The sequence below is a fragment of the Ceratotherium simum genome, chromosome 37 (assembly GCF_057802395.1).
Source record: "Ceratotherium simum simum isolate JZ-2026a chromosome 37, ASM5780239v1, whole genome shotgun sequence".
Taxonomy (NCBI): Eukaryota; Metazoa; Chordata; class Mammalia; order Perissodactyla; family Rhinocerotidae; genus Ceratotherium; species Ceratotherium simum.
In genome coordinates, this window is record NC_141936.1 from 13362140 (window position 1) to 13377360 (window position 15221).

The window sequence follows — 15221 nt, forward strand, 5'->3', positions numbered from 1 at the left end:
TTCAGGTTTTTGAAGGCATTTTCCATTGTTTTCTAGTGTTGTTACTGAGAAGTCCACTGACATTTAGATATTTGAGCCTTTGTTTGAGTTCTATTTTTTTCTCTGAAAGTTTATAGGAATTTTTCTGTTTTCAGTGTCCTTAAATTTCCCAATGATTTACCTCTGTGTGGATACATTTGCATTTATTTGCAGGCACTCAGTGAGCAGTTTCAATTTAACACAAATCCTTCATTTCTGGAAAAATTTATTGAAGAATTTCTTTGAAGATATTCTTTCCTCTACTTTTTCCCCAGTTTTCTCTTTCTGGACTCAATATATTTGTCTGTTAGAGAATCAATCCTACATGTCTCTTTTTCTAATCTTTATTCTATTATTCTTCACCTTTTTACTTTTCTGTAACACTTTCTGGTAGACTTCCTCAACTCCATCTTCTAACTCTGCTCCTGAATTTTTAAACTTTTGCTTTCATAATCAATTTTTTTTAGTTTCCAAAGATTTTGTTGTTGCTTTCTTTTAATGCTTCCTTTTGCAGCAGCCTGTTCATGTTTCAGGGATGAAATGCCCTCCCTCATCTGCATTTTTAATGATAAAGTTTCTTTTAAAGTTTTCTGCTTACTGTATTGTCTGTTTCCTCCAATTGTAAGGAGTTGTTGTTTTTTCCTGCTGCAATTTTTGAGAAGAAGATATTATGGTTTAACTCTTTCTTTAACCAACCATCCTGTTTTGGGCCCTACTGTCATTCTACTTCAGAGTTACCAATTCCTGAACTTTGGGAGAGATTTCCCATGTAAATTGTGTTCTTTCTCTGTTTTCCCCATTGGCTGCTTAGAATTCAGCTTTTTAGATTCTGCTAAGTCCTTTCACATTTTCTGCTGTTGTTTCTTTTCCATTTTTCTTTGTCCTGCAGGCTTATGCCTTTTTATGATATTCTTTTACTTTCTGTTATTTTACTGGGATTTAAGGAAAATAAAGAACTTATTGTTTGCATTTTGTCTGTCGTCTTTAACCAGATGTCTCTGATTTTTTTGTTTTACAAGCTCTCCTCCATGCTTTCTTCATTAGGTAATTATTGATAATTGAAGGGGAAAAAAGATCTTTGCTGTACATTTACTCTTAATTTTTTTGTTTATTTGTTTTGTTTTTGTATGTTTGTTTTGTTGCCTATTACGTTGGTCTTTAACCCACTAAATTAGGGCTGAGATTAGGGATGGCTTTATCAAGGTTATGGTAGCAGAAACATGCTGTGACAATTGTATGGTCTATTTTTGTATATATTCTTATATCAGAGAGAAAGAATCATAGGAAAGGAATGGAAGAAAGAATGGGGTTGAGAGGAAAATGTGAGTGCAAGAGACACTTCTACTTGTTCTATAGAAGATATTCACAAAAACTGTGTGATTCTCTCTGCCCATCCCTTTCCCCACTGTAAAGTTATATATTGTAGTGTTGGGCACCCTGGACCACAAGGAATGAAAGGCAAAGTGGGTCCTCCAGGAAGAAGAGGCTCAAAGGGAGAAAAAGGCAAGTATGCATCAAAAGTAGAAATTCTAGAAGATGACAACATATGGAGGATTGGGAGGCACTTATGAAATATATGAGATAGCAGTTCATGTAGAATTGTTACTCACCTTAGTTACTCTCTGTGAGTATTCCATCTCATTATGTGCTTATGATGTGATTAGAACTCACCAAAAAGTCAAATCCTCGTATCTCACGTATGAAGAAGACACTTACTGGCCATGGAATTTTCCTCAAAGTGGTGACCTTTTTCACGAGCTCCTCTTGGTTCCTTGAAAGAAGCAGAAATAGGATAGTATTGATCTTTTATTTCAGTTTCTCTCTGTGGGTCCCATATTTCCCAGACTCATCAAATACCTATGGCTCTTTGCTTCTCCATCCTAAATTGTTTGGTGTCTTTTTGACCAACTGAGTCAGGTGGGTCTGAGAGCTGAGGACTTTGACTATCCTATAGACATTTTTTTAGACTAAAAGTCTCGATGATTAGAAAATGCATTGTAGTGAATTCACAATTGTAATATGCAATGCAGTCAATAATTCCTCTTTGCATATTATTTTGATTCTCCAAACGTTTGGAGTTTATGTTCTAACCAATTTTTTTGTTTTTGTTTCTTCAGCAGAAACCAACTAAGAGACTTTTTTTTAGTAGGAATCAAATAAGAGACTTTTAAACTTTTAAAAATAAGAAGATTCCTTATTTTTAAAGTTTTTCAGTAGAATTGGACATTACCTTTTTTCGTAGAATTTGTCAGGATGAGTTTATTAAGACACAAAACACCCCGTTTGTCTAGAAACAGTATACCCACCCCACATAGACCATGCCTAGGTACCCGCACATCATGCCCCATGCCCCTCACATCACACATTATCAATTCTCTGTGATAAGAATCGTGTACATCAGACACTTTTTGTTCTTATTTTCACTGTTGGTTTTGTATAGTAAAGCCTTTATTGGGAAATAAAGGAAATATGACAAAGCTGCCTTTTATCCTCTGTCTAGGAAGCATGGGGCTCTGTGCCTGCCAGCCCGGTCCCATGGGCCCACCAGGCCCTCCAGGACTTCCTGGGAGGCAGGGTAATAAGGGAGACTTGGGGCTCCCTGGGTGGCTTGGAGAAAAAGGTTACCCGGGCCCTCCTGGTGCAGAAGGATCTCCAGGGTCACCAGTGAGTAACTTTTACCAGTAACAATCTTTCTAGTTCAAAGAGACAGAGATAGAATTCAATTATACCACTTTCTAATTTATAGTGTTATATATTTTTAATGTTTTGAACCTATAGATATATTAATGACCAAAAAAATCATCTGAATTCACTCATTCATTCATTCAACTAATATTTATTGAGTACCTACTATGTTCTAGGTGCTGAGGTTACAGTATAGACCAGACCACAGTCTCTTCCCTCCTGGGGCCTCTACTTTTTTGGGAGGACATATACCATATAACAAATAGACAAGTAAATATACAGTATGGCAGATAGTAATAAAGGCCATCACCATCTAGTGTGGCTTGAGTGGAGAGACTGAGGGACAGAACAGGAGGAGATGAAGTCAAAGAAATGGCTGGAGGGTAGGAGGAGTTGCAGAGAATGGGGCTTTGCAGGAGGGCTAAATTTGAGTTTTTACTTTGGATGATACGGAACAGCCAGTGGAGAGTTTTAAGAAGAGAGACACATAATCTGACATTAGTTTTAAATGGATCACTCTGGTAGCTCTGCTAAGAACAGACCATAGAGGACAAGGGAAGAAGTAGGGATATTAGCTGGGAGATTTTTGCAGTAATCCTGGCGAAATATGATGGCGGATGGATTAGCATGTTAGTGCTGGCTGTGGTGGGAAGTGGTTGGATTCTGGATATATTTTGAAGATAGAGTCAACAGATTTGCTGATAGACTGGACATGGGATATGAGAAGAAGAGAGGTAAAGGATGGAGCCAAGATGGGGAAGACAACATGAGAAGCAGCCATGGGGTGAGAAGAAAAGCAGTATTGTTGGGGACATTTAAAGTTTGAGGTGCCTATTAGACAAGCAAGGGGAGATGTCGAGTAGGCAGTGGGATGATATTCAAGTGAAGGATTTGGATGAGAGGTCCAGGCTGGAGATACAAGTATTGGCTTTGTCAGAGTTTTCATGATATTTTGTGCCAGCGAGTGGATGAGATCTATCTTGAAATGGCTCTCATTGGCTGACAGTTACAAGGGACCCAGGTTGAGGCACAGCCTTTCAGCTGTCCCTCAGAATAAAATCACTGCCCCCTGGGGCTCTCCTCTGGAGGCTGGAGACAGCCCTCCTGTCCCCTCCTTATTAAGAGGCTTAATCCTGGGGTGACCTGGAGCCTAACCATCAGCCCCAATGTACTCTTTTCCATTTTCCCATGAGAATGAGGTTCCAGTCTGACAGCCTTTAGTGAGGGTGATGAGTAAGCTCTCCGTGCACCATCCTCATCACACTTGCAAAGTCTACTCAATGGGGAGCTCGGTCCTTAATGCATGTATGTTGAATGAACATGGTTGCAATTATTAAGTAGTTTGCATTTTATAGTCGCTTTTTGAATTCAACATTTTATCATAGTCATTTTTTTTGTGTTGCTACTTAATCTTATTAATGAAGATTTTATTGGCTCTAAAATATTTCCTATTGAGTTGCTTCTCAGAGCTAACATCTTGCAGTGTGGATTACTGGTTCATCCAGGTTTATCCTGGCTCAGATTTATGTAATTCACTTGCTCCAGGGCTTACCTCTTTGGACTGGCCATATATCTGATGTCTTTTTTCTGTGTGTGATTCTGTCCATACAACTTCTCTGCATTTAATTCATCACATTGTGGTCACAGTTAGGAACCAGGTTCATACCAGGGGGCACTATGAAAGGAAAGGAGGGAGGGAGGAATGGACAGAAGGAGAGAACACGAAGGAACCACAGACAACCACTATGGGTGCTCTCACTCCTCTATACACGTCCTGTCTCAACAGCTGGTGCCTGGCCCCAGCGGCCACAGATTGGTGGGAAAGTAGAAAACAGAGAAGTAGGTGTAAGTTCTTTGCAATTTTTTTCTGTGGTTGGACCAAGGCTTTGTATTCATTGCCTTAGTCTGAGAGCGCTCCCTGGGATGGGGGTTTCCCACCAGGATGCTGTAGTGCAAGACACTGGGGCTTAGGAGCATGAAGACCCAGCTTCAAATCCCAACTCTGAGCTCTGCAGTCTTCCTGAGCTTCAGTGCCTCGTTGATGAAATGGATATACCAACACTCATCTTATATTCAATTGGGCAATATATTTTGAAAGCTACAAGGTACACTCCAGTGAACAAGATGGCCAGGGTCACCGCCCCTGAGGAGTTGCAGAGCAAACCAAATATCACAAACTGATATGGGCTAAATCTGACCTGCTGGCTTATTATTAATATGAGATTTATGGCTGCCCTTGAGAAACTGGAAGTTCATTACCACTGGGTCAGTGCCTTCCCACTGCTGCCAGAAGCTGAGAGGTGGCCATGCCTGTGGGAGGAAGTCTGGGTGCTCCCATCTCCACCACGCCCACTCACTGTTTCCCTCAGAAGGACGTGGCCACTGCGGGCATCTGTGGTCAAAGTCCCTGACCTAGACTGTGTGTAAAACAACTAGTACACGCCTGGCAGAGGACTTTTTTATTGTTGCTGAGATTTGTTGTATTAACACTCATGATTAGTGATTTCTGATCTTAGAATTGTGAAAAGTAGTTCTCGATCCCGAAGCAACTGGGAACCTCTGCCCCAGGAATTTCTTAGGTTCAACACTGGTTTCACCATAGTCTAAGTGCCATGAAGGCAAGATGGTCTCCTTAAATGCTGTGTCTTCAGTACTCAGAAAACACCTGGCACTTTGTAGGTTCTCAGTAAGTGTCTCTTTCATGAAATCCAAAGACAGCACTGGTAATTTTTTTTCTTACTAGCTCAACTAAGTCTGTGATCTGACTCTAGTCCTTAAGATTCTACATCTGCAGAGCATTAGAGTAATTCATAATACATTTTAACTCTCTAATGTGCTGGCTAATAAACTGCTCAGACTCCCAGGGTGTATTCATTCTTCCAGGGTACCAAGGTCTTACTTATTAAGCACACCACTGGTATTCTCTTTCTGGAGAGAAATTGGTTCATATGCCATGTGAATAGTTTTTTTTGTTTGTTTTTTGTGTGTGTGTGTGTGAGGAAGATCAGCCCTGAGCTAACATCCATGCTAATCCTCCTCTTTTTGCTGAGGAAGACCGACTCTGAGCTAACATCTATTGCCAATCCTCCTCCTTTTTTTCCTCCAAAGCCCCAGTAGATAGTTGTATGTCATAGTTGCACATCCTTCTAGTTGCTGTATGCGGGACGCAGCCTCAGCATGGCGGGGTAAGCGGTGCGTCGGTGCGCGCCCGGGATCCGAACCCTGGCCACCCGTAGCGGAGTGCGCGCACTTAACCACTAAGCCACGGGGCCAGCCTGCCATGTGAATAGTTCTACATCTTGATAATTTATCCATCAGAAGGACATTTTCATTATCCATCTCCTGGACGGATATTGTACGCCATACGATTTGGCCCTCTCCTACTGTCACTTACGACTTGGCATATACAATAAAAATAAGAATTAAAACAACACTCAACCCATTTTAGTACTTTATGATTTCTAAAGTTCTTTTCCTGTCTAATTTGGCTATGTCTACCAAGAAATTTGTTCCAACCACCTTTTTGATGCCTCATATACATTTTACACACAGGATGCTATTCTAGAGTGATGTTCTTGGAAGTACTGAATGGTGTATGTGGAGCTATATTTTCTCTACATTAAATGGCTCCCAACCATTTTGCCCATTTGAGTTTTTATGCTTGTTGTGTGCATTTTTGGCTTCTTCTTCAATCTTACTGCTTGATTTTTTCTCACCTTTATAGTTCACTGATTACGAACAAGTAGAGGCCAGTTAAAAATATAATTAAGCTTGCTTGAACACGTGGTTAGATTGTATGAAAATAAGACAGGGTGGCATCTGTATGAGCAAAGCAAATGGTCTGGTCAGTCATTTTTATCTCCTTCCAAATTCTTGTCTGAGTTTCTCGATTATTGAGGTCACCAGATAAGTAAGCTATGTATAGTGTTTCTATAACTGTATTTATTAGAATGCTTGGCCTCTCTAATATACCAACAGTAGGTTTCCAGATTTTTGACATGGCTTAATATTCAGTAATATATAACACTTACAAAACCATGACCCAAATAGTCCAATCTCAGAGCAATGTTGAGGTCAAATGATGAGCTCATTGGCCAAAATTAGTTGTTTACTTACAATACAGAGGAAATATATTTACTACAGCAAAGATTCTTATTTTCCCTTCTCTGGCTTGTCAACTTCCTTCAGTATCACAATGTTTTTCATCACACACTCATCCCTAAACCTCTACCTTCAGCTCTAGTGGCAGCTCTTGTGGTTAACTTATCCCCTTCTTTCCTCCCAATTCTATGTTACAATGCCCAAAATAATTAAAAAAATTTTTTTAATTATAAATTTTTATTTTGAGATAAATATTTATTTTACAACTCACAAGAAGTTGCACAATTATAGAGTTCCCATGTACCCTTCACCCAGCTTCCTCCAACAATATCTTACATGACCATAGCACGTTGCCCAAATCAGGAAATTGACATTGATACATTTCCATTGACTCAGGTACAGGCTTTAATCAGATTCCACCAGCTTTTACATGCAGTTCAAGAATCTCAGTTTTGCAAGGTAGGACCCACCTTGGAAGGCAGGGAAGATGAGACCAAGAGTGCCAAACTAGAATCTAGAACAGGTGATTTAGAAGGAAAGAAGAGATTAGATGTACACGAATAATTTTTGACCCATCACAATTAAACTGATTTGTTCCTCTTATCTTTCACCAAGGGAAAACCTGGTGCCTCAGGACTACCTGGCAGCAAAGGAGAAAAGGGCGACATGGTTGTATCAAGAGTTAAAGGTGAGCCTAGTCACTCACTTAGCTCCCTGCCATTTTGTGAATGATATACGAACCATCTTCTTGCATTAACTTCCCCTGTGACCACAGATCAATTCTATAATAAGACTTAGGATTGTTGAGGTTGTTTAAAAAAAATACTCTCTGCCTTCAGAGTAGTGTGAACATTGAGCCTCCAATCTTCTGTCTCATAAATGCTCCTTTGGCCATATATTCACATCCTCATCATTGTGAACTTGGGTTTGACACAAGACCTCCTTTGACTTGCCTAGTGTTTATTCACTGCGTTATAGTATCTTGTATTAATCAAGAATATTTTGGTTGTAAGTGACAGAAATCCAACTTGAAGTAGTTTAAGAAAAAAAAGTAATTTAGTGACTGACTGAAACAAAATTTGAAAGGTTAGATGTAGAGTTTGCACTGGGACAACTGCGTCAGGAGCCTCCCCCTGCATCTTGCATTTTTCATTGTGCCATCTGCATTTTCTCCCCATGGATGGCTTTGTCTGGGCTATGGGTACATGCCCCAGGCAGCTCCAAGTTCTTACAAACAAATATGAAAGAGACTTCTACTTTTTCAGCTCCAGTTAGAAAAAAATTTTCAGGAAGGATTGGAGTAGCCTGGGGCAAGTGCCCAACCATAGACTGTTCCCCCATTCCCTTTGGCCAAGGGATGGAGTACCATGCTTGGCATCACACAAGAAGGGGAGGTTGCTGTTGTGATTGGCACCTCCACTCACAACCTCCTTATTGGAATGGGAAGGGGAACATTTCCCAAAGAAAGAGATTCACTGGGTTTGGAATTTGTCATTCTCCCCTCTAACTTTTGCATGGTTGTCTTTGTGTGAGTTTAGTCAACTGAGACACTCAGAGGACTCTCCCAGCCTACACAGAGTCAAGGTCATTGCCTTTATCTTGAATCCTTTGTTTCCTTCTGCTTCACCCACTGCTGAAAAGGGATTGAATATCTTTTGGCTTTTGTTCCTAGGGCACAAAGGAGAAAGAGGTCCTGCTGGGCCCTCAGGATTTCCAGGGCAGCCAGGACAACATGGTCAGGATGGACGTGCTGGAGAGAAAGGGGATCCAGGACCCCCAGTATGTATATTCTTCTCTTGTTATAGAAGTCCACTTTCTTATATGGTCACACAAGTATCTACTTTCCCCTTCTCAATTTACCGAACTGTAACTCAGTAAGTATCAACATGCTGTAAATCAGAGTCTCCCTTGATTCACTGCCACAAAAAGATGATGGTTATAAAATGTGAGGCATAATTGCAGATGGTTTAAAATCCTGAATTATAGCAAGACTTTCTGTCCTCATTCTTTGTATCATTCTTATGGTGTTTATTTCTTTCTGGGGCCCTTGTATCTACAAAGCCCCCACTGATTTGAGGTCTGTTCAGTTGACTCTATGGGGTAGAGGCTAGAGCACATGTCCTGATAATTATCTTCAGTTCTGTTCCCTGGTGAAGAAGCACATGAGGAAAAGTGGCAAGCAAGAAAAGAAAATCCACTGAAATTGACATATGGGCTGATGGAAACAAATCCACTGAATTGACATATTGGCTGATGGAAAATCCCACCGACAAATGATATTTCTGCATTTTTCAAACATGTTTTGAGTGGAGACCGTGTGTAGGTAATGGAAGCCATAAGAAAAAGGCTCTGAGACATGATCCAATGCTTAGGAACTTAAAGTATCTTGGCTATATGAAGTAGTTTTGAATGCTCACAATGTCACAGAAACTGAGCTAGATGTTTACTCATTAACAGTAGTCTTCTGAAGAGCATTTATCTTTCCAAATTTACAGCAAGGAAATGGAGGCTTAGAGTATGCCAGTCTGCCTTATTCCAAAGCATGGGCTACTTCCACCAGACTGTGCTGCCTGCTGCTGAGTGTTGTAATAGGGAAGGACCACGTTCTGATTTTATAGGAACTCCTTCAGACAGAATCCTGTGGGGTCTTCCTAGATTCATGAAAATAATCCAGACTCACAACACTATGAAAGACCACATTTGGGACCAGATTACTCAGAAGGTTAGAAGACACAATCCTCAACATGCCAGGAGGGCAGTGTCAGGCATTCCTAAAAGCGTGAGTCCTTGCAGCTATTCATTCAGTTGGGGTGCAAGGAGATGAGATCCACATATGGCAGAAGTGTGAGCAGCCCTGACTTGAGAGCCTCATTCCCCACAGGAGCTGTTATCTCCACAGCACAGCTTGCGAGGACCCCACAAGAACTTACCAGTTACAGGAGCCACCACTCAAGGAAGCCCCAACAAGGGCTCCACACAGATCTTTATAGTTCTTCCAGACCAGATGCAAATTTTGCAGCCAGGAATTGATTTTACCATAAGCAATATTGCCTTGTAATGTAATTGGCATCCAATTTTTATGAAGTTTCCAGAGGAACAGAACTAGACAGTTAACCAAAGGTCAAATTCTTATGCAGGAGGAGAAAGGATTTGTCAGCCTTTTGCCCACAGACATGGAGGGTGATAGAGTCTATCCCTGTATCTTCTCATAAGAATGCAGGAAAACAATTTCGAATATATAAGAACTTATTCAATTTGTAAGCCCACTACCTCCCTTAATTTACTTATTTCTATATTTTCTCGTATTTAATATTAAAGAGTGATTCTACATAAAATTTCTTATTCTGTATTTAAGACATAACACACACATAACTTTCTGTATTTGAGGCATAACACACCCCCCCCCAGCATATACATGTATGTAAAATATTAAGGTGAATCTAAGTTAATCATTTTAAATTACGTTTGCTATTGAGTAACTGTCTCCTAGAATTATGAGCTTTCTATGTGTGTTTCTCTAGCCTATAACAATGACTGCTTTGAGTTCATGGACTTTGAAAGATTGGTAATTGACTCATGATGCAAACGTTCCCAGGGGGATCATGAAGATGCAGCCCCAGGTGATCAAGGGTCTTCTGGACCGCCGGGCCCCCCTGGCAGAGCGGGGCCTAGGGGGCCTCCAGGACTGGGATTTCCTGGTCCACCGGGACAGAGAGGGCAACCAGGAGCTCCAGGCCACCCGGGAAGGAGGGGCCCCGAGGGCTTGAAGGGTCAGAAAGGTAATTTTGAATGTTTTGTGTGGCAGAATGTCAAGTGAAATCATGGAGGCTAAAGTGAGGGAGCCTCTCTTCTGGGTAAAGTTATTGTAGCTATGGCAGAACTGTTAAAGAAAAGTCCATCGAGCTGCTGTTGAAACCTTGAATGCTTGAATGTTGTCAGACAAATAAAAGCATTACAGCACAATCAATATTTAAAACAAGTCCTTAAAATGCTAAGATGTCTTTGTTGCTTTATTTGCCTGGGGTATCAAAATTGCCTTTCATTCATATCTCAGTATCAATTTATACAATCTGACTGTATTAAAATTACATATATTATTGAAAATATCTATTTTTTATAATCTTTTGAGATAATGCACTGTGTTTTAATAAAAACACTAATATTTCATTTCAAAAATATATCATTGTCCATGAAAACCCATTTATAAGCATTCTGGGGAGGAAAAAAAGAAGGGATTTCAAATATATTTGACAGTTATATGAATTTCAAACAATAAAGTGATTTGCAGTATTATAATTGAAAACTTTAAAAGGTTGGAAAAAGATTTAAGATTTTTTCCTTTGTAATATGTACGTATACCTTGGGCTACATAGTTTATTGTGAAATTTTAGAATGAAATAATATCTTTGGTTCTTGTTTTGACAACATAGAAAGGCAAATACCTTGGAATTCGATAAGGTTTAAGATCATAGTCTGGGACCCATCAAAATTTAACGTTATTTTTATTCATCTAATACATTTTTGATTTGAGAGCATATGCAGTAATACATTATGAGATATAATTTCTATATATAATATAATCTAAAATGTATTATATATTATAATCTAATCTAATACAAAAGAGAAACATTCCATTTTAAAAGAGAAGGGAACTCAGAGGCACAAGCTTTGGCGTCTTATTTTCTTCACAGTTAAAATGAGGAATGACAATAACCACATTGCAGAGTCATTTGAAAAACAAAAGACGATATATTTGAAGCACCTGACCCACGGCAGCCCCTTAATAATGGCAACTGTTATTAATTTCTCTCCCAGTCTCTTTATTTGCACAATTCCCTCACATCCAAACTAGGAGCCAAATCTTCTGAACTCAGTGTTGGACGCTTGTTGCTATTTCGTGATATATCAGAGCTTCCGATTTCGTTGTATTAGATATCCATGGGCCTATAAATACATGATTTTTTCTAGGTTATTAAAACGGACACTTTTGGAATCAATATTTTTCTTATTCCCCTTATGTTTATAACTGTTCTGGCAGTTGGAGTTCAGATTTCAGGACAGATCTTCTAGAAATTCAGAATAAAAGTAGTTCAAGTGGTCTAATGAGACATGACGAGTCTTCTTTTCCTTTGAATTCCACACTCACCATATGAAAAAATATCTTGATTGAGTTGTCATTGAGAGTCACATTACATTGGGCTATCAAGTATGTGAACGTCACTTTTTTTTTTTCATTCCAGGTGATACAATTCCTTGTAATGTAACCTACCCTGGGAGGCCAGGCCCTCCGGGCTTTGATGGACCTCCAGGTATGATCAATGAGAAGTTATTCTCCTACACATTCCCCAGAGTAAAAGAACCAGCAAGACAGATAAATGAATAGCAAATCCTCAGGGAACTAGTTAGATTATTATATGGTTTTGAGGGACTATGGGAAAACAGCATTTGTAGTAATTCCCATTGGGTCTCTAGTCTACTGGTTTAGGCACATTCCGAATAGGCTTTTTATATCTCTCTACAATAAAATTTTCCTTGATTTGATCACATGACAGTAAAAATATTTGCCATTTTTGAGTTTTAAAACTATATCTTCTCTCTTTTCCTATGCCCCAAGAGTGAAAAAGATCATTTGCTTATCGATTGTAAGTTTTATTCTATTCTTGATTTCAAAAGACCCAAACTTTTGACCAGAAACAGTCTGAAAATTGCCCACATATCTACATCCTTGATTGCACATTTATGCAACAGCCTCATTTAAATCAATCATTTGTTTATAGCTGAATTAAACCCCAAATTTATATAAGAGATTTTGCCTGATTTTTATTCGTTTGGCATTCACTTAAATTGACCCATTAAATATTAGCATGGCTATTAATGTTGGCCTTTCTTGTCCCACACAACTACAAAAAGTATTTAAAGGTTGAATGATGAATGACTCTCTATTGCCCTTTATAACCATTAGCATTCATCACAATAATGTTGTGTAACAACCTCAAAATCTCAGTGGGCTACAACAACAAGTATTTTTCTCTCCTGTAGGTCTACAGGTTGGTTGGGGTTCAGCTGATATAAGATGGTCTCTGTTGGCTTGGTCCCTGACTCCACTGAGGGGCCAGAGTGTGCTCTGCTCATGTGATTGCAGAAATGCAAGAGGGCAGGCCCCGCTTCACAGACACAGTTCACACCTCTCATTGCTTCCTGGTTGTTAGTATCCCATTGGCCAAAGCAAGTCACATGACCAAGCCCAGATCAAAGTGTGGGAAGTACACTCCACCCGCCACAAGGCAATGTGAAGAATTACTACTGGTTGACTGATTGAATGTTCATTTTCGCATTTACTGGGAGTTGTTATGGATGGATCAAAAAATTTTGTGATTACTTTCAGCAGCTCCAGGGAAGTGAACACAAACTCTAAGTTGGCAGTTGTACCTTCTGTAAAGTTATTTTAGCTGAGAGCTCCTAGTAGGAAATCACAGAACGTTTAAAAAAAATCTCAATTCCTTTACAGAGCTTTTTGCTGTCCTTCATTTAAGGGCAAATGGAGTAAGATGCAGGGAAATAGATTTTGGCCTTTACTCTGGGGCTTTGTCATCAAGCCACAGACTGGCCACCATCTCTTTCCTCCTACAAGGACGGGCTATGCTTGCATATTCATATTTGAGACAGAGCATGAGAAAGTACCAAAAGATTCATCTGAATGGTGGTGTGTCCCCCAAAGGCTTTCAGGAAGAATCCTTTACAGGATGGCTTCTGAGCAACTACCTAAACAAAACCACTCTCTATGAAACACTTATTTGGAGCACATTACTTATAAAATGATTATGTAAACCAGGCTAGGCAACACCTCTACTTCCATAAAGTAGAAATACTCTAGAAAAGACTTAACATAGATTTTTTTTTTAAATCACCTTGTTTTGTTCTCATTTGTTTTGTGTTTTATTGAGTCTGTGTTTTGTTGTTATCGTTTAGGTCCGAAGGGATTTCCAGGTCCTCGGGGGGCTCCTGGGCTGAGGTGTTTGGATGGGGAGAAAGGTCAGCGTGGTAGACCAGGAGCATCGGAAATACCTGGTCCACCTGGTAAATAAGTGTTTTTCATTTCGGAATGTGTATGTACCTCTAATGGATGACGTTAGTAAGCAAATGGCCCAGGGATCCCTAGATAATGGGGGAATGGTTTTTCTTGATACATTAAGCTCTTAGCTGGGTTTCGATAACTTTTAGGTTATGGTAATTTTGTTGTTCTCAGCGCTCCTTCCACCTGAAGCATAAATTGTAGGCTTTTAATGGTCTATTATGTTGTAGAAATTGCTCAGTCCAGACAGACCGTTTGCAAGTGAATGAAAACAATTAGGAAAACATCATTGGCTTAGAGGAAATACTAAGTTACAATTTATTTTCCTGCAAAAGGTGGCAAAACCAACATTGCCTTTTAAGTTACTCTTTGTTTTAGTAAGTACTCCTGTATTTTTTTAAAAAATGTATCTTTATCAAAGCAGTAGTTTTATATGTGTATTGGTTCTATAGTTGTACCTTTAACAATTTAAACAATTTTTTGTTCAACAGGCTTTCGTGGTGACGTGGGAGATCCAGGTTTTGGAGGGGAAAAGGGATCCTCCTCTGTTGGGCCCCCAGGCTCTCCTGGTTCACCTGGTGCAAATGGTCAGAAAGGAATCCCGGGAGACTCTGCTTATGGCCACCCAGGACCCCCAGGCAGGAGGGGTCTTTCAGGAGTGCCAGGGTTGAAAGGACTCAGAGGTGATCCAGGACGTCCAGGGGCTGCAGGTATGCGGGCTGTGCTGTTCCTGGGTATGCGGGCTGGCTCGGTTCTGGAACAGGTCACTGAACTCAGGACAGTATCTTAATGCCAAAGAGCAGAGACCACTGCCATTGCCAGGTTGAAGGAGGACAGGACAGACTGTAAGAGAGGAGCAGCTCAGAGGGGCAGAGCAGTGTGGGCTGGGGTTCAGGGAAAACTCCGTGGGAGAGCTGGGCATGAGCTGAGCCCTGGCAGGCAAGCTGTATTATTGGGACAGGTGACAGGGTGGAGGGACTTTCATTCCGGCTAAGGTAGCAGGCAGGGCAGCGAAATTCAAGATGGAAACATGGCCCTGGCACTGATTTACATCCTTTTCTGAAATCACTAAGGATTCTTCTGGATCCCCAGCAGAGATTTTCAGATTTTATTGTACTTAAAAATAACCCGAGTTGGGGGTCATTAACATCACAGTCTTCTGGGCCTCAGTCTCAGGAACTGTGATTCCTTACGTCAGAATTGAGTGAGACCCAGCAGTCCAGTCTGAACTTTAGCCTCTTGGGTGATAGTGACCAAAAGTGGACCCGAGACCAGACTTTTACAAACACTGTTCTGGTTCTTTCTAATAGTGGACAGGTCAGCATTTATCAGGTATCCATGATGG

At 40.2% G+C, this 15221-nt stretch overlaps 1 protein-coding gene across 1 annotated transcript in view; it reads left to right on the forward strand.

The window, feature by feature from the left end:
* Window positions 1–15221, forward strand: part of COL4A4 (collagen type IV alpha 4 chain) — a 120598-nt gene that overhangs the window by 63100 nt on the left and 42277 nt on the right. The window contains exons 21-28 of the mRNA XM_087424752.1: window positions 1432–1525; window positions 2523–2682; window positions 7420–7492; window positions 8477–8583; window positions 10400–10583; window positions 12045–12113; window positions 13774–13881; window positions 14368–14586. Of these exons, the coding sequence (XP_087280878.1) occupies window positions 1432–1525; window positions 2523–2682; window positions 7420–7492; window positions 8477–8583; window positions 10400–10583; window positions 12045–12113; window positions 13774–13881; window positions 14368–14586 (1014 nt within the window). The remainder of the gene's footprint in view (window positions 1–1431; window positions 1526–2522; window positions 2683–7419; window positions 7493–8476; window positions 8584–10399; window positions 10584–12044; window positions 12114–13773; window positions 13882–14367; window positions 14587–15221) is intronic.